Source organism: Leucopleurus acutus (genome assembly GCF_964270905.1).
Source record: "Leucopleurus acutus genome assembly, chromosome: 1".
Taxonomy (NCBI): Eukaryota; Metazoa; Chordata; class Mammalia; order Artiodactyla; family Delphinidae; genus Leucopleurus; species Leucopleurus acutus.
In genome coordinates this window covers 26,878,427-26,898,038 of record NC_139142.1, presented here as the reverse complement: position 1 = coordinate 26,898,038, position 19,612 = coordinate 26,878,427, and the positions used below count along the sequence as shown (strand labels likewise).

Genomic DNA, 19,612 nt, shown 5'->3' with positions numbered 1-19,612 from the left:
CGGGAGGTGGGCTGATTGACCCAAGGTCAGAGAGAGGGGGCAGCGCAGTGACTGGAACCGGGTGTCTGGTGACCATCCCCGCCGGGGTCTGTCTCTGGCCAGGGATCATACATTAGTAGCCCACGGCCGGGGCAGCCCACGCATGTGTTTTGCTTGGCTCCTGCAGCGTTCTTTTCAAAATGGAATTCGTTGCCAACATTAAAAATGGCGAGATTTTACCCACAAGCTCACATTTTCAGCCAGACTTGAAAACTTGAAGGATTTGGCCACACTGAGCCCTCTCTGCCCTGGGGCGAGCGGGGGGTGTCCCCTCTGGGGGCCAGACCCTCATCCAGCCGTCCTCCCTCACTAACCTTGACCTGCTTGGCTCCTGGGGGTGGCTTGAGTTTGCAACGCCAGCCCTCTGACTGACCATTTGTCCTGAATTTTCTTACAGCCTGGCCCACTGTTTACTAAAACTGTCCGGTATTTCATAGCTGAGGTCCATACCTTGGCCGTTCGGAGTGAGAGGGCCTGGCTGGAGAAGATGGGACAGAGAGGAGGGTGGAGTCTCCGACGGCTCAGCCCCAGGAGAGATACTGGGGAGAGGGCCTGTGCCCTACGGGCTGCAGGGGGTCAGCAAGGGTGCTGGACAAGGGCCCCTGGCATTTCCTCATTCCTCCCTGCAGGGGTGGCAGGAGGCAGAGGGGACTGTGGGCCCAGCCTGGCCGGCCTGGCCGAGGTCTTGCCCCTGGACTGGCCCGCTTTGTTGATGTCTGAAGGGTAGGGTGGTGGAGGCAGGGGGTGGGGAGGTTCTGCAGCCCCTGGCTCCGAGCAGCCGTGCTTATGTGGGAGAATGTCTGGTATGTTTGGTATCTGGGTGTTTACTTCCCAGGGTGCTCCTGGGTCCCTGGTGTTGAAATGTGGCTCCTCCATGCAGGGGGGAGGGCCCTCAGTGGGCGTGGCCAGGGCTAGATTTGGAGGCAGCAGGGCAGTCACTCCAGGCCTGCCCACTGACAGCTCGTGTGCCCTGAAGCACCTCCACTCTGCACCCGCCCCCCCCACCCCCAGGTCTCCTTTTATGCCAGATTCTGCCTGTGCGGGAGGCTGGGTGGGCCCCGGGCAGCCCTGGCCTCACCTGGGAAGACAGGCAGGGAAGCTGGCATTTTCAGAGCCCTTCCTGGGTCCCCGGCTCTGGGCTGGAACTTAGTCCCCATGACGACCCTGTGCAGCAGGGCTCAGTGCCTTCCTTGTACAAGTGAGGGACGGAGGCTCAGAGAGGCGGAGTGACTTGCCCAGGAGCACACAGCAGAGCTGCTGAGGGCGACCCAGGCCTCTTAGACCCCAGAGTTCATGCTGACGACCCTGCTGCCCTGAGTCTCAGATAAGCCTGCTTCTCTCTGCCCGTGAGACAGTTCTTGGTCTGAATGAGCCTCTCCGACCTTCACTGCTCTGCTTAGTGCCGGGGGTTTGGTTTGGTTTTCTCCCCTCTCTCTATTTCTGCTTGTCACCTGCTCTGTTGCTCTGTTCTCTATTGCTTTGTCCATGTGAGAGTTTCTGTATTTGCAGCGCCTGGGGTTAAAAAGTGTCATTGCTCTTTCTCATCCTGTCTTTTTGTGGGTCTCGCAAGATACATATTTGGAAATGCTTATGAAATGTCAGAATTCAGAATCACATCTGGGTGACTGTTGCCACCGTGTGAGAGCCACGTGGCTGGCAGACGGGGCCTGAGAAACATGACCAGGGTGAGGGGAGGCCCCCCCTCCTGCTTTCAGCGTTACACATTTAATGTTAACTGTGCAAAAACTATTTTTTATTTAAACATACCCAGGTAGGAAAAAACAAAATGGTCATCGTGCTCAGAGTCATACGCTTCTGCTGCTGCTTTAGGGTGCCATCATCAGGGTGGAGCTGAAAGGGTGGGGGGCTTGTTACCTAGGCCACCTGCCCTCCAAGAGCAGAAGACGCTCAGGCCCTGGGGCCAAAAGGCCTGGATTCAAAGCTGTCACTGACCTTCTGGACAGCCTTGATATCTTTAGTCTCCTCATCTGTGAAAGTGAGGAAGATAATAGGCCTGTCCTGATTGGTTTACTGAGACCATTTAACCCCCTGGGACCCCTGATACCCGAGATTTTCTACCTGCTGAGGTGACCCACCTCTGTTCAAAGGCTCTTCTGCATCCAGGTTCTGCCACTTTCCCAGCTGTTCTAGAAGCATTGCTCCTGGGTAGGCCTTCTCCCCTGGATCACTGGGGACCACCTTCTGCATCACCTGACTTCACAAAGGTGGGACCCTGGTGTCCCAGGCACCTTTCAGTGGCAAGAGGCAGAAGCCTTCTCCAGCTCCCTTCAGGCCGAAGGAGGCATTTCCAGGGTAGGTTCAGGTGTGCCCATCACGGACCCCACGGAGATGAAGCGTAGTCAGGCCTCTCCAGGGGTGGAATCAGAAGGACCAAGAGAGCTTCTGTCTGTCCCTCCGTCTGTACCATCGGCCTGTGGCCATATCCCTGTGTTTCCCTCTCTGTGTCTGCCTTGTTCCCTCTGTCTCTCTCCACCCACCTTTGTCTCTCTGTGTTCCTCTGTCTCTCCTCTCTGTCTCTGTCTTTACCTTTCTCTCTCTGGAGCTCCCTCCATCTCTCGGGGTCTAGACAGGGTGAGGCAAGCCAGATGCCCAGGGCATGGCATTTAAGGAGGCACCCACCCTCAGGTGCTGACCCTGCCCTGGCACAAGCCCCGGAGTGAGTGCCTCCTGAAATGGGTGCCCTGGCTACCTCGCTCACCACGCCCTATCCAGGCCCTGCTTCTCTCTCTGTCACCTGTTCCCTCTCTTTGTCCGACTCCCTCCTATAGCTGAGCGTTGGTTTCTCTCTTACCGCGTGGTCTCTGCTCACCTCCACACATCAGCAGCCTGATCTTTCTGCTTCTCTGGGTTGAAATTGGTTGTCTAGCCTGTATGCCTCCCAGTCCAGCAGTTCAGTTTCAAATTTCTAGTTGGTGAATACAGCCCAGCTCGGGTCAGCCGCTCACACCTCACCCAGTCACCTGGGCCAGGGGCTTGGGAACAGGCTGTCTGAGGAGGGACTGCTCAACAGGAGGGCACCCTTGGCCGCAGATCCCCAGGTCTGTCCCTCCCATGTGAAGGGTGGTGCAGGGGCCCCCCTCACTGCCAGAATACAGACAGCTTTGCCCTTGGGCCTTCCTGGGAACTGGGGATAAACAGAGCCAGGATCCAGTTTGAGAAGCGGGAATGATATGCTTACTCCACCCCTGCCCCCATCTCATGGTTTTTAAATGTCTTGAGCCCCAAGCTGCCTCTTCCTCAGACATGCTGGATCTTCCCGCTGCATCTGCAGAAAAAGTCATATCTCCCATTTGGGGTTCCGGTTTTAGATGTCTGAGCTGTGGGTGGTGAAAACACTCTGCTGTCTCTCACCCACGCGGGACCAAATGCTTCAGAGAATCCGGGGAGCAGCAAGGAGAAGGCAGCAGCCTCAACTCCGGGGATGAGCAAAGGCCTGGGGGAGGGCTGCGCCGGTCCAGGCAGCTCCAGTCAGAGGACGCAGACCGTGCAGGCCCAGCGAAAGGAGCCAGAGTGAGCCCGTGGGGATGGAGAAGGCCAAGGGCACTGCCCAACCTCTGTCTTATTTCCAGTAGGACCTCAGCATCCGTTTTCTGTGTGCCCTGTGGGAGGCTCTTAAATAGCAGAAGGAGGATTTGGGGGAGAGGCAGCACAGTTTCAAAGGGGAAAGTGTGACGATGGGGTTTGGGGGCCATTTCTTGCTTTATTGGGAGATATTAGCCAAGGCATGGGTACAGGAAAGGCCCAGGGATGGACGTGGAAGCCAGTGGTGCTGTGGTGCTGGGGGCTTTAGGCTTAAGTGCACAGCCTGGATCCTTCCAGGGCCTGCTTGGGATCTGTGCACCCCACCCACCACAGCCATCGGTGGCCTGCACCCTGAATTTTTTTTTTTTCTTATTTGGCTGCGTTGGGTCTTTGTTGCTGCGCTCAGGCTTTCTCTAGTTGTAGCGAGCGGGGGCTACTCTTCCTTGCGGTGCGCAGGCTTCTCATCACAGTGGCTTCTCTTTGTTGCGGAGCACAGGCTCTAGATGCGCGGGCTTCAGTAGTTGTGGCACACGGGCTCAGTAGTTGTGGCTCGTGGGCTCTAGAGCGCAGGCTCAGTAGTTGTGGCGCACGGGCTTAGTTGCTCCGCGGCATGTGGGATCTTCCCGGACCAGGGCTGGAACCCGTGTCCCCTGCATTGGCAGGTGGGTTCTTAACCACTGTGCCACCAGGGAAGTCCCTGCACCCTGAATCTTGACACCCATCTTTGACCAATGTGCTTCTGAGGATGGCAGCACCCAATCCCCAACATTTGCTGGCCTCCTGCAGACAGAGAGAAGAGGCCATCCCTGGCAGAGACAGTTCCTTATAAGCACTGGAGAAAAGGTTATGCAGATGCAAATGTAGGCAATAAATCACTTCTATAATTATAGAATCCAAGCCTGTGGCATGTTTCTCTTGAATCTTTTATTCCATTCATTCATTTGACTAACATTTGCTGTGCCCCTTCTCAGTGCCATGTTCTATGCCAGGTGCTGGGGATACCCAGGTCCCCCATTCTCCAGATTAGCAGGGAAGGCCGCTACTACATAAGCAGAGAATTACCGTGGGGTATGATAGAGACTCTTACAGCGGGGAACTCAAAGTGCTGTAGCAGCATAGAAAAAGCAGTTAATTCTATCTGGGGAGTCAAAGGAGCCTTCCTGGAGGAGGTGGCATTTGCTCTTGAGGGTTGTAAGAGTTTACAAATAGGAAAGGAAGGTCATCTCAGGAGGGCCTGGCTGGCTTGGAGAAGGGTGAGACGTTTGGAGTCGAGAGGAATGGCGGGAGGGAATTGATGTGGCTGCGGAGGCAGGGTGGAGCAGCCCCCCATCTAGGTGTCATCCTGGCCCAGTTGATCTCTTAAACTTCCAGCGTCGAGCCTCTTCGCGTCTGCTGCTAGCGCAGCTTCTGTTGGCTTCCAGCTTTATGTAGGATGAGGCCCTGCGCAGGGGTGGGGTGGGGAGGTGGAGGACAGAGGTTGTGTCTCCTAGGAAACGGCGGCTCTGCCAGAACCCCAGAACCCTGTGAGCCTGGCAGGGCCCAGGTTGCACACATCACCTTGGCAGTTTGTGGGCAAACCCTCTCGGCCGAGGGGAGATTGCACTGCCAGCCACTTCCTCCAGTTCCTTCCCTCTGCCTGTCGTCACGGTTACCTCGGCCTTGTTGGGGGTGAGGTAGAGGTTGGGTTGGGAATCAACTTTGTCCGGGTTTCTATTTCCCCAGGTGCGGGTCAGCCAGAGGAGCTGTCACTTCTGGTTCTGTTTCAAAGGAGGCCAAGGGGCTGGGAGGTGCTTGGGTGCGGCCGTGTTGACAAGGCGCCTCTGTAGCCGGCCTCCCAGGCAGGGTGGGAGTGGGTCAGGGAGAAGCTCCAAGGTGGTGGAGAAGGAGGAGGGGCTTCCCTGCCAGGGCCTGTGCTGAGGGCCGTGGGTGCTGTCTCCAGCCCAGGCCCTCGGTCTTGAGCTCCTAGAGCATGCCGGGAGTGCAGGCAGAGAGGCTGTTTATTTTCCTGGCCTGAAGCCCTTTCGGCTGAGACCTTATTCCAGGCCTCAGGCTGCCAGAAGCACCCGCAACTGGCTCCAGAAGTGAGAGAGTTGGCAACCCAACCCTTCTCCAGCGGCCTCGGACTCTAGGCCGTTCCCAGACCGGCTGGTCCTGTGTATCCTCCAGATTCTCCTGGTGGGTAATGGACAGTGAGAGACGTCAGAGTGATCCTAATGGGCTGGGGCTGTGGTCAAGAGCAGGAAGGCTGAAGTCAGAGAAATCTTGAGTTGGAAGCCTGACTCTACCGTTTCCTCGCTGTAGCGCCTTGGGCAAACTGAGCTGGTGAGCCTCAGTCTCACCATCTGTGAGATGGGGCAGTCACAGTCCCTTCCTTGTCAGACTCTGTAAGGTTTACATGACCTGTGTTTAAAGCCTTTAGCAAAGTAGGCAACAAATGGCAGCTCTTGTTATTATTATTAATGAAGCAACAATAACTGCAGCTTTGAAAGTCTGTGTTGGTGGGCCGCGTACCTTCTCCTCCCCATTCTACGGGCCCTGTTTCATGCGTGGTAAATTTCCTAGTGTGTCTCGGGGAGAAGCAAGCCTGGAGACTCCAAAGGCCCCTCTGTCTGTGTCCCAAGCAGGGCACTTTAAGGAGCCCATGGGATCCTGGGATGCAAGTGGGTGTCCTGGGGGAAGAACATGCAGAGGCAGAGAGAAGGATGAACCCAGGTGAGGGGGCTGGGGAGAGTTTTCCATCACCAGGAGATAGATCTGAGGGTTTGGAAGGACCGAGAGGGAGGACAGAATACCTCCCTCAGGGAGGTGACAGTGGGGGCAGAAGGTGAAATCAACACTCATGCCCAAGGTGTTTTGAAAGTGCCAGGGAGCCACTGACCTGGAAAATAATGCCCAGAGGGCTTGGGCCAGGCAAGAGAACAGACTACCACCGCCCATGGGGTGTCACCTCTGTGTGAGGAGAGCGCCAGGCTCTGGGCCTCCTGAACGCTGGCAGAACCCAGGTGGCCCTGCCCTCCTGGGGCACTGACTTCTCCCAGGGATGCCCACCTACTCCGAGAGCATCCTCGGGCCGGCTGGGAAACGCTGCCATCCCACCCGCCAAGAGGCCAGCAGAGAGCAAATCTGAGATCATGGGTGTGGGTTAAGTTGTCCATCTGCTGGTCTGAGCGTAAGGAGGGAAGCTGTACGCCAGGCTTCCCTCAATGTCTCATCCGTGGCTCTTTGCCCTCACAGCTAGACGAGGAAGAAGAGCGAAGGAAAAGGCGTCGGGAGAAGAACAAAGTCGCGGCCGCCCGATGCCGGAACAAGAAGAAGGAACGGACGGAATTTCTGCAGCGGGTGAGCAGGGCAGTGGCCAGGGGGGACCCCGGCCTTGTCCTTTAGTGGCTAGTGTGCTTATAGACCAGGAGATGCCATCGAATGCCTGCAGAATCAATGTGTACTCGCTGGCATCTGCCCAACCGGCCTCCACCCCTCTGCCTTCCCTGCCTTCTCTCCGATGCCCCCTCCCTGAGCCAAGACGCCCAGGGGCAGCCAGCAGCCGTTCCGCCCACCCAGATCCCTGGACCGCCATAGAAGGTGGGAGGAGCCAAGTTCCCCGCCTCTAACTGAGGTCAGACCCGGGATGCTAATGGGCCCAGAGGGCCCCGGACTGGCACTACCCATGCCGGTGCGCTGAGGGCTGCCAGAGTTGTCTGGCGCGGGTGCAGATGAAGTCAGCGAGAGCTCCCTGCACGTGGGCAGTGGGCATAGCGATGGGGCAGAGAAAAGTTCCTCCCTCACGTGCAGGAGGCTCTTCTGGCTCTGCCTCCCATCTGCCTGGCCTCAGCCCCACCGAAGCTGACCCCCGAGCTCTTGGCTCTTGCCTCTGGGACCAGAGGTCAGCTCTGCGTGCCAAGGCCAGTGGAGGGCCGCCTTGCCTCATGGCCCTCGGAGCACCTCCCTGCCCTTTCATTTGGAATGTGCCAAATGGGCCTTCCCTGTTCCTCAAAAACGGTAGACGGCTGTGAAGGGACATGACCAGAAAGCTAATTAGTCCAAGCCGGTGGTCTCCAGCCTCCCCACCCCCAATCCCTTGTTGATTTCTAAATAACAATAGTAACACCATGGAATAATAACATCACAGGTCAGGCTCCCTTCTACAGCGTGCAACCGCTAACACTAGTTGCTAACGTGTAAAGTGGGGCCCTGTGCAAAGCGCAGTGTACATATTAGCTCATTTTATTGGCATAATAACTGTATGAGGTAGGGGGCTGCATTATTCTCTGTCTGCACACGGGCACACTAAGGAAGGCACGGGGAGTTAAGTAACTTGCCCAGGTCCCTCAGCAACTAAGCAGTAGAACTGGGATTCGGCCTGAGGCTAACTTCAGAGCATCCATCCTCAGCACTCTGCCCTGCTGGCGCTCATTCCTTCATTCGTGGGTTTGTTCATTCCTTTGTTCCTTCATTCTTTTGCTCGTTCGTTGATTTGTGGACAAGTAGTTTTAAGCATGAACTGAGTGCCCAGCCCTGTGCTAGGTGCGCTGGGGACACACAGGAAGGACCAGTCGTGGTCCCTCCTGTGGGATCTGGAGAGACAAGGCCGGGCTGGACTGGGTTTTCTCTGATACTGGGGATCTGTGGGTCTCTTCTCATGCTTGCAACAAGCAGAGAGCAAATCTGAGATTATGGGTGTCAACACCGTGGGGCAGTGTGTACACCTCCGGCTGTGAGCATCTAGGGCAGGGGAAAGGTCAGTGGAGGCGGAGTTAGACTCCTGGAGCTGGGAGCCCCTTGGAAGAGGTGGTGGACCAACACCAGGCGGGAAGTTTTCAAGAAAATTCTAAGACATGGGTCTCACATAGACCTTTAAGATAGATGGAGTGTCACACCCCTCATTTCCAGCCCTGAGTGCCTGTGGAGTTGGGTGAGGCATAGCAGGGAACAGAGAATCTCACATCCCATCCCCGCCTTCAAGGGCCTGTCAGCCAGCCAGCAGGCAAGAAGGGCCAAGTGAACGCACACCAGTAACACACTAGTGCAGCGAATGGTCAGCGCCAAGTGAGCGGGACGAGCTGCTCCGCACATTCCAGTAACACCGGCTGAGCACCTACTGTGTGCCAGGCATTTTCCGTATCTCGTTTAATCTTACAACATTCCACTGAGCTAGACATTGATGATCCCCATTTTAGACACGGACCCGTAGCGCAGAGAGTCAGGTTACTTGCCTGAGGTCACACTGCTAGTGTGCGGTGGAGCCGGGACTCACCCAGCTGTTCGCTGACCCATCTGTCCATCCTTAGTGCTGAGTGAGTGCCCGCCACACAGTGGGCCCTCAGGCCATGGCTGCAGTGGGGTGGCAGGCAGGCAACAGGGATGGGATATGTGCTGAGCGTTAGGTTGGGCAAGCGCGGCAGGCTGTGAGCACAGACGGAGGGGCCCTGTCTGATTCTAGGCTGCGGAAAGACTGCTGATTGAGACATAAGACAGGAGCGGGAGGCAACACGTGGAAGGACAGGGCTGGAGGGGTCAGTCACCACCAAAGCCAAAGCAAAGGCCAGAGGCAAGAGGTGTTGTTTAAGGATGTGGTGAAGGGAGTGAAAAAAATACCAGTGTAGCTGGAGTGTACAGCCCATGGAGAGAATAGGGCCCCAGAGCCTTCACCTGTCGGGCAATCCCTGTGCTGGGCTGTCTGGGGCGGTCCCGGTTGGTGCCTGCCGGCCGGGCCTGATTATTAATGGTACATTCTTTCACTCTCTCACATGTCCCTGTTAGGATGATGAAGTGTGTTGGTCATGGAGAGCCATGGGAGGGTTTCGGGAGGAGAGAGATACGCCCTGTCGCTGTGGCTGCAGCGTGGGACACGGAATGGGGAGCTGAGAGTAGAGTGGGAAGACCGGTTATGTGGCGGTGGTGCTATGCTGGCGAGAGGAGCAGGCAGCGGTGGACCAAGAGAAGTGCAGGCCTTGAGGAGGGAGGTTTCGGGATGTCTGTCGGGGCTCAAGTCCAGCCCCCCTCATCCCCACGCCCACCTCCTCCTCCCCTCTGGCCTTGGAAGCAGAGGCCGGGTGTGAGGTTTAGGGCGTGAAGGCAGATGGCTGTGTGCACAGTCAGTACCCGAAGACATGGGGGATTCTCTTGTAATTAAGTAATTAGTTTATTTATTTATTTATTTATTTAACATCTTTATTGGAGTATAACTGCTTTCCAATGTTGTATTAGTTTCTGCTGTACAACAAAGTGAAACAGCTATACGTATACATATATCCCCATATCCCCTCCCTCTTGCCTCTCCCTCCCACCCTCCCTATTCCACCCCTCTAGGTGGACACAAAGCATGGAGCTGATCTCCCTGTGCTATGCGGCTGCTTCCCACTAGCTATCTACCTTATGTTTGGTAGTGTATATATGTCCATGCCACTCTCTCACTTCATCACAGCTTACCCTTCCCCCTCCCCATATCCTCAAGTCCATTCTCTAGTAGGTCTGTGTCTTTATTCCCATCTTACCCCTAGGTTCTTCATGACCATTTTTTTTCCCTTAGATTCCATATACATGTGTTAGCATACGGTATTTGTTTTTCTCTTTCTGACTTACTTCACTCTGTATGACAGACTCTAGGTCCATCCACCTCACTACGAATAACTCAATTTCATTTCTTTTTATGGCCGAGTAATATTCCATTGTATATATGTGCCACATCTTCTTTATCCATTCATCTGTCGATGGACACTTAGGTTGCTTCCATGTCCTGGCTATTGTAAATAGAGTTGCAATGAACATAGTGGTACATGACTCTTTTTGAATTACGGTTTTCTCAGGGTATATGCCCAATAGTGGGATTGCTGGGTCGTATGGTAGTTCTATTTTTAGTTTTTTAAGGAAACTCCATACTGTTCTCCATAGTGGCTGTATCAATTTACATTCCCACCAACAGTGCAAGAGGGTTCCCTTTTCTCCACACCCTCTCCAGCATTTATTGTTTGTAGCTTTTTTTTTTCCTTTGTGGTACGCGGGCCTCTCACTGTTGTGGCCTCCTCCGTTGCGGAGCACAGGCTCCAGACGCGCAGGCTCAGTGGCCCTGGCTCACGGGCCCAGCCGCTCCACAGCATGTGGGATCTTCCTGGACCGGGGCACGAATCCGTGTCCCCTGCATCGGCAGGCGGACTCTCAACCACTGCACCACCAGGGAAGCCCTGTTTGTAGCTTTTTTGATGATGGCCGTTCTGACTGGTGTGAGGTGATGCCTCACTGTAGATTTGATTTGCATTTCTGTAATTTATTTTTAACACGTCACATATGTACAAGGCTCGGAGGTACAAAGGTATATGTATGTGTATGTGCGCACGCACACACACACACACACACACATATACATATGCATACACACATATACGTATAATGTAAAAAGTTACCCTCCCATCCTTGGCCCCTGGACACTCAGAGCCACCCTGGGAGATTCCTGTAGCCTCTCAGAGTTCACCTGCAGGGCCAGCCACATCCCTGAAGGAGGCAGGCCTTTGTGGGGGTCAGATCCACGCCCTGCGGGCCCCAGGCCACCTCCGCTGCCTGCATTCGGGAGCAGCGGCCCCTTGGCTCCCCACAGCTGTACAGCCGGCCTCTGTAACCCCGCTGTGCCCGACACAGCTCCCTGGGTGTGGGCATCAGTGACAGTCTCACACCCTCACAGCGTTCCTTGCTCTTCATAGCCACTCTCTCCTTGATGGTCACGGTGACTCTGGAGGAGGCAAGGCAGCCCCATTCCATTGACTGGCATCTGAGGTTCGGAGGGATGAGAGTTGCTCAGCGTCACACAGTGGCTGAGTCAGGACCAGAGCCCAGAGCTTCCTCTGTGGCCCAGCACTCTATTCAGGTGCCCAGGCTCCGGGACTTAGGAATCTTGTTCACAGCAGTGTAGCTGGCCAGTGGCAGAGTCAAGATTTTAACTCAGAGAGGGCTTTTGGGCTCAGAAGTCTGCACCAGGCTTTTTTTTTTTTTTTTAACAGAAAGAGTTGGGAAGTGGAGCCCTATTTTAAGTGCACTAGGGTAACTTTTTAAAATAATTGAGTCAGAGAATCTTAATGCTTAAAGTTCCCTGGGCCAATTATTATATTTTAAGGGGGAAAATGAGGTCCGGAGAAGGGAAGTGACTAGTCCAAGGGCACACAGAAGGATGCCCAGCCCCTCACCCTGTGGGTTTTTTTTTTTTAATTAATTAATTTTCATTTTCAGCTGCTTTGGGTCCTCGTTGCTGCACGCAGACTTTCTCTAGTTGTGGCGAGTGGTGGCTATTCTTCGTTGCTGTGCACGGGCTTCTCATTGCGGTGGCTTCTCTTGTTGTGGAGCACGGGCTCTAGGTGCGCGGGCTTCAGTAGTTTTGGCACGTGGGCTCAGTACTCGTGGCTCACAGGCTCTAGAGCACAGACTCAGCAGTTGTGGCGCACGGGCTTAGTTGCTCCGTGGCATGTGGGATCTTCCCAGACCAGGAATCAAACCCGTGTCCCCTGCATTGGCAGGTGGATTCTTAACCACTGCGCCACCAGGGAAGCCCCGTCACCCTGTGTTTTTTCTGCTCCTTTCACTGACCACCGTGGAGGAGACATTAACCTCCTTCACTTGCATTAATTCCATTCTGAAACGACAAATGGTTTCATTTTCTCTAGGGCAGTAAATATCTACCAGAGGCAAAACGATAAACAAAAATGCAAGAAGGGTTATTCATTTCATACTTAAGGTGCGAAGATCCTAGCCCACGTTCCTGAGTTTATTAGGAAAACAGATCAGGCAATTGCTGTTCTAAAACTACAAACCACTTCTACAATCATGGTTTTAAAAAAATAATTCCTCTGAGCTCAACTTATACTTACACATTAAATAAATACATAGCACCAACTAATAAAACAGGAGAAAATAAAATGAAAAAGCAGTTAGTTACATTCTGATAGCCAGACTGTCAGGGGTCAGAATAGTCTATGAGGTACCCATACATTTTCAAACCAGCAAAACATCGTGCCATTCCTATGATACACGCACAGGGAAGCACGTCGCCACGTACCCACTGGGTCTTTTTGTGCGATACAGGTGTTCACGTGTAAGGTGGGTTTGACGTGCAGTCTTTTCAAGGAAAAGGCTGTGTATGCAGGGCTGCTGGACCCTGCCCCTTGCATGTCCATTGTAACTTCCATGCACTGTGCAACCCAACTCGTTCCTTGCTCTCCCCACTGCTCTCCAGAACAACTCCCACCTCCCTGCTTCCTTGGATACCCCCCACCCCAGGCTCAAGGGCAGCTCTCCTCCCAGCTGCCCATTCTGCAAATGCAGGCAGTCTCCAAGACCTGCCAAGTTTTCTTGGAAACGGCCTCCTCCTCTGCTTCTCCTCCTTCTTGTCTTCATATTCCCTTGCTCATGGCTTAAAGTAAAAATTCCTTAAGCCTCCCTAACCCTTCAGTTTACAAAATGCTTTTCCCATGTGCAGTCATTTAATCCCCAGGATCATCATCTTTTTACCAACGAGATAACTGAGGCTCAGGGAAGTTAGGAAACTCACTCTTGACTCTGATTCCAAACCCCACCAGCTTTTCTGGTTCTGGCTACAAATCCACCTTCCCAGCTTTGTACCCTACTATATCCTAAAGTGACCTATGGTCACAATGGAGGATTTTTATCTCCTAAACACATCTTAAGCTTTCTCCTGTCTGCGTCCTTGTTCACTCAGGGCTTGCTTCTTGAAATGCCCCCCACTCCTACCGACTTTCTCTGTTCAACCAGAGTCAACCCATTTTTCAAACCCAAGGTCAGACCCGGCCATTTAGCCCACTCTCTCATGGTCTTCTAGACCCTGGATGGCTGATGGACACATGATAAGCTCTGCCCTGCTCTAGAAATCCTTCTTCCCCTTAGAGTGGAAGCTGCACAAGATCTGTGTAGGGGCTCATGGGTCTCTGGACCCCCTAGAGCATTTACTGTACACAGCAGGTTCTCAGCACACGCTTGCGGGTGGGTGGATTGAACCGAAACTCCTGGAGGCAAGAGGCTCAGAGGCTTAGAAGTTGGAGCTAAAACCTTGACTGGGGGGAACCGCATGGTCAGAGACATTCCCAAGGTCACCAGGTTGTAGACCCAGTGAGCAGGCAGCTAAGATGGGCACCTGCCTGCCCCAGACTCATGGTTTCACGTGGGGTCTCTCCTGGCCCGCAGCGATGCTCTTCTCTCGGAATTTGGAGAACCATGGACCAGGCCGGCCTCCCTGTCGCGCTTTATCCGGCTGAATCCAAAACCACCCTAGCTGGCTTTTAATATTTTCCCCTGAGCACTTTTTCCTTCTTTGAGGCTGTTCTCCCTCAGCGTCTGGTCATGAGGACTGTATATCTCAGCAGTTCTGAGTCCCCAGCACTGGGCTGCCTCTGCAGACATGAGCAAAAGGAACAACTCAGTCAGCCTGGCTGGTGTGGGGAAGACAGCAGTCCTGGGGCCCTGGAGAGCCCCAAGGGAGGCTGCCCGGCCGGGCCCCCAGGCGGGGCCACTCAGCCCATCGCAACCACAGCCCACACTCGGTCTGATGCAGGTTGCCCGGCCTTGGCACTGTGGACATTTTGGATTGATAGTTCTTGTTGTGGGGTCCTGTGCATTGAAGGATATCTAGGATCATCCCTGATCCCTACCCACTGGATTCCAAGGGCGCCCACCCTTCCCAGTTGTGACAACAAAAATGTCTCCAGATATTGTCAAATGTCTCCTGGGAGGCAAAAATTGCTTCTAGTTGAGAATCACTGGTCAACCTTTGCTGGCCCTTGAGTAAATTCCAACCTCCAAACTGGTCATAAGTTTTTAGACAGAGTCCAAGAAATACCATTCCGGTGCCTCTGTATTTTCCTGTGTTGACCCCCAGAGCCTTGAATTGGTACGCCCATCACCTGTTATCATGAACAGGTAAACCCCCCTAAATCAAATCAATGTTGCTTCCTTGCCCTGGAGCCTCTCCAGCTGAGCTGGAAGTTCTCTGGAAATCTCACCTGAGGTCTATTTAAAGCCACATTTTGGATCCAGAAGGATGACTATTGATTGCCTCCCAGTGGGCAGAGGTTCTAGATATCAGGGGATAAGGAAGAGGCTGTTTAAATCATTATAGACTAATAACCAGGAAGCACATGTTTTAGGAGGAATTACGTGACCACACTGGGCCTGTGGACCCTACAGGCCAGTATATCCCCAACATACATTTATCATACATAAAGCACCTTGCCATTGCACCGCCATCGTGGGCCACCTTTAACCCCTCCGTGGACCCTCCATGCATCTGTTCTGGATCCACTTGGCCTCCATTCCTGTCCCACCCTTTGTTTCTTGTGCAAAGGCCCTGAGGCAGGAGAGTATTTGGCGTATTTGAGCAACAGCAAGGAAGCCACTGTGGCTGGAGTGGATTGAGTGGGGAAGAGAGGTGGGACATGAGCCAGGCTGGCCCCAGGATATAACCTGGGTTCATCCCACTAGCAGCACAGGCCAGTGTCACAGGTGTGACAGGCACAGCCTAAAGAAAGTCAGTTACCCCGGGGGACTCAATAGCAGATTCTGTGCTTCCTCTAGTGGGAACCTGGCAGACAGAAAACGGGCAAACGCCAGCCTGCTGTGCCCTGTGCCTACCCAGAGGGAGAGTCTCTTCCCGGAGCTGGTTCCCAGTGAGAGCCTAAAGCCATGTGTCTGTTTTGCATGCAGGAATCCGAGCGGCTGGAACTCATGAACGCAGAGCTAAAGACCCAGATTGAGGAGCTAAAGCAGGAGCGACAGCAGCTCATTCTGATGCTGAACCGGCATCGCCCCACCTGTATTGTTCGGACGGACAGCGTCAAGACGCCCGAGTCGGAAGGCAACCCGCTGCTTGAGCAGCTAGAGAAGTGACCGTGGGCTTGGGAGGAGGAGGAAGAGGAGGAGGAGGAGGAGGAAGAGGAGGAGGAGGAGGAGGAGGAGGAGGAGGACTCCACCAGAGGGCCCTTCCTTGGTGCATGAAAAACTTGACAGCAAGGCTCAGCACAGCCAGTAATTAGTGGGGCTTTTTTGTGCAACTCAGATCAGCCGCATAAGGGGAAGAGCAGGCTGACGAAACCCAGAAGGACCAAGCGCTGAGACCAAAGTAGACTTGAGGGTGGGGCTGTCCTGCTGGGGCCCAGCGCAAACGAGGCAGGACAGAGGCACCCAGGCCGGAGAGACGCCCAGCCAGGCAGCCTTGGGCCCTTCTCCGGCCTCTCCGCCAGGCCACCTACCCCAGGGACCTCCGAGCAGCCAGGAAAAGCCATGAGTTACAACCAAACACGGCTGAGGATGGAGCTGAGTAACACTGCCATCTGCCTGCCCCAGCCCTGACCCCTGACCCTGATGCGAGGCCGGAGAGGGCCGTGATGCGGGGCCCGGCGGGGCCCGGCGCGGCCTTGCTGGGGAGTAGCAGCCGGGTGCACCCTCGCCGGCCCTGCTGGAGTTTGCTGCGGGCACGAGGCGCGGGCGCCCTTCCAAAGCACATACTCACTGAATGTTTACAGACTGGCTGTCCTGGCAGGGCTTTCAACTGCACATGTTTTTTATCTTTCTTTTTTTTTTTTTTAATATTTTTTACAAAAAAAAAGATTTTATACAAGCAATATATATATGGATTTCTATAATCACTCGATGTGATACAGTATAAATATGTTATGGTTTGTCTGTTACGAACAGATATCCAGCAGTTATGGCCGTTGTGTGTAACTCCTAAGTACTGTAGTCTCTGGGTGTTGCGGGGTGTCCGGGGAGGGGGTGGGGTGCGTTTCCATCCTGGTAAACCCTTCATAGTACTCAGTCCTGTATCGCTCAGTAAACGTTACTCTTACTTACCCAGCCGCCTCTTGTGGTGTCTGCCTGGGGAGTGGGGTGCAAGGCACACCTGGTGACCTCCCAGTGTGCGGTGTCGGAGAATGTTTGCAGCATCTGCTGTGGGCCCTTGGTTTTCACAACAGCCCTCCCAGGTAAGTATTTACATGCCCATTTTATAGATGAGGAAGTCGAGGCTCAGAGAAGTTAAATCTGCAGTACTTACTTTGCTCATTCACTCAACAAATGTTTCCTGAGTGCCAGCTGGGTGTGTGCCAGGTACGCTACAAGGGGCTGGGTAGTCCCTGGGGAATAAAACAAACCTAGGCCCTGCGCTTATGGAGCTGACGGTCATGAGCTAAATCCTGTGTGTGCTCCACACACTGTCTCTGTTCATCTTCACAATGGCCTTATCAGGGAGCAGCCGTTGTCCCCATTTGTAGATGAGGAATTCTAGGCCCAGGGAGTTTAAACTTGCCTTGTTGAGGACTTACTGGGTGACCAGCATATATAGTCTCATCCACTTCTCTCAACAGCACAAAATAGGCATCATTACCCCCATTTTAAAAATAACTGAGGCTCAGAGAGGGTAAGTGGCTCATCCAAGATCACCCAGCTCATGAGGAGCAGAGCTGACGTTTGAACTCTGCTTCCAAAGGCCCATGACTTTCTCCACCTGTGGCCAGCTGACTGTGTGATTGTCCCCGTGGTGGAATGTTTCACCTGATTAGAACAGGCCATGAGGCCATGGTCACAGATCTAGTTTCTGGGAGGGCTGGATAGAGTTCCAGGCTGTGCCACGGTCATGGAGTGAACCAGTGATGTGAGCAAATGGTGTGAATGGATACTACCTGCCCCCCCACCACCAAGAACGAGCACAGCTCAGTGCCATAGGCAAGAGCTGCCAGCTACGTGGCATGTGATGGTTCCCAGGGCACTTCCGTGCAAGTTACTCATCTGATGTTCCAGCTCTATGAGGCAGGTGGGATAGGTGTTTTAGTCCCATTGTACTGCTGTGCAAACTGAGGCTTACGGAGATTAACGTTCACCCAGCTGTAAACAGGCAGACCCAGGAGCTGAGCCCTACTGTCCTACCTTAGACTTGTGTGTTCTGTCTTCTCCATTACTGGGGCTAGATAACTAGTTGCTGAGGCTTCATGTCAAGGACAGCAGTGAGCTTGGGTTGCTTCTCAGATCTTGAACGATTCCTTCTGGGATGGACAGGAACCAAGAACAGGTCATTAATACACCTTTGGTTCCTTACTGCCTTATCTCAGGTCCCCTCTACCCAACACGCTTGGTGCGCCACGCCCAGCCCTCACCTTCCGAGCCCTGCCTTGGAAGCAGTGCCTGGTCAGCTCACTGGCAGCTGTGGTGGCACACGGCGAACCCTCAGGCTGTAATCCTTTGACATTTACCAAGCCTTGAGAAAAGTGAAGATGGGGACTTACAGGCCCCTCACGTGACCTGGTGGACGTTCCTGCAGGACCACCGCCTGCCCTTGGCTGTGGTTCCTCTGGTCCTGTGCTGGGTGCCGCGAGCCTGTACCTCCAGGACAGAGCCCTCCTTCGCCTCCGGGGACGGGCTGTCTCCCGGAATCAGTGGCATGTGCTATGCTGTGGCCCACCTTTCCTCATCAGGACCACCGCTCCCTGCTGTAGGAGGCCAGAAGTCAGTCACAGTCTGCCTCCTAAGGGCTAATGTTCACATGTTTTCTGTGTGCCTGACAGGTTAGATGTGCTACTGCAGCCAGTCCGTACTACGACCTTGCTGGGAGGTAGATGCCATCATTCCCATGTTACAGATGAGAAAACCGAGGCACAGAGACGAAGTAACTTGCCCCAAATCACAGTCCTTTGAGTGACGGAGTCAGGATGTTCTTACAGTCTGACTCCAGGTGTAAAAAGCCGGCCTGGGCCTCACCCTGGGGGAAATGCTCTGTTTGTGGTGTGACCTCAGTTACTGGGAGAACTTGTGTGCAGAGGGCCAGGAGAGATGGCACAGGTTGAGCATTCCCAACTCTCAGACACCCGTCTCCAAGGTACATACAGAAGACATAACTTTAAAGGCAAGTAGGTTCAAGATCCAGTCTTCTACTGACCAGCCATGAGCCTCACTTTTCTTATCTGTACAGTAGGAACAGTAATCCAATCCCTTATCTGTACAGTAGGAACAGTAATCCAACAACCCCCTTATGGGATTGTTGTCAAGGTCAAATATGGAATGCATGTAAAAGTGTTTGGTGAAATACAAAGCTCCAGAAAGTGGTAATTATCTTGCCCTCTGTTAGCGGGGATGGTTGTTATTTACCACATAGTACTGATTACTTGCATATCTTTTATTCTCTAAAAGTGGCTGCAGAGTTACTGTTCTGGCCACGTATCTGGTTCCTGTGGCAGTGGGTGCCCGGGATCCAAGACTCCTGGGTTCTTTCGGCTCCTGAACGGCCACAGCCAGCTGCGTTCGGCTCATCATCCTCTCCCTGGGCTTCCTTGTGCCCTCCTGTCACGTGGTCATAGATGAGACTTGTGCCACATCTGCCCAGGGTTGCTGTGAGAATCAACTGGGCACCCCTAGAAGGACAAGACCCATTAGCTATCAGAGAGGCAGCAACTAGTATGTATTGGTCAGGATTCAGGTTAAAGGGAACTTACCTGCACTGCCAGTGGGAAATTGGTGTGACTACTGTGTAAAGCAGTTTGGCGATAACCGGTGACACTAAAGCTACACACATCTTTGACCTAGCAATTTCCCTCCTAAAGATACACCTTTAGGAGGAACCCTGGCATAGGGGCACAAGGAAAAGTACAAGCACGTTTACTGAATCTTCGTCTGTAATAAAGATAAGTTGCAAACAGCCTAAATACCTATGAACAGAAGAGCAGGTAAACAAATTGTGTTTTCATAAAATCGAGTATTACTCAACAGTTATAAAGAATGAATTAGAGCTACAGGTATCAATGTGGGTGGACCTCAGAAACACACTGTTGAGGATGGGGAGCCAGCTGCAGAAGCATGTATGCGGTACACCATTTATACAGTGTTTCCAAACATGGAAATTGATACTTTATTGTTTATGGGTACACACAGATCTGGGTAATAGAGGTACAAAAGCATGCACAGGAATGCTGTCAACATCAAAATAAGTAATAGGGAGGCTTCCCTGGTGGCGCAGTGGTTGAGAGTCCGCCTGCCGGTGCAGGGGACACGGGTT

At 53.5% G+C, this 19,612-nt stretch overlaps 1 protein-coding gene across 1 annotated transcript in view; it reads left to right on the top strand.

The window, feature by feature from the left end:
• JDP2 (Jun dimerization protein 2) overlaps positions 1 to 15,494 on the top strand; it is a 40,058-nt gene extending 24,564 nt beyond the window's left edge. Inside the window, exons 3-4 of the mRNA XM_082833694.1 lie at positions 6,817 to 6,921; positions 15,277 to 15,494. Of these exons, the coding sequence (XP_082689820.1) occupies positions 6,817 to 6,921; positions 15,277 to 15,459 (288 nt within the window). The 3' untranslated portion in view covers positions 15,460 to 15,494. The remainder of the gene's footprint in view (positions 1 to 6,816; positions 6,922 to 15,276) is intronic.
• Positions 15,495 to 19,612: the final 4,118 nt, after the last annotated feature.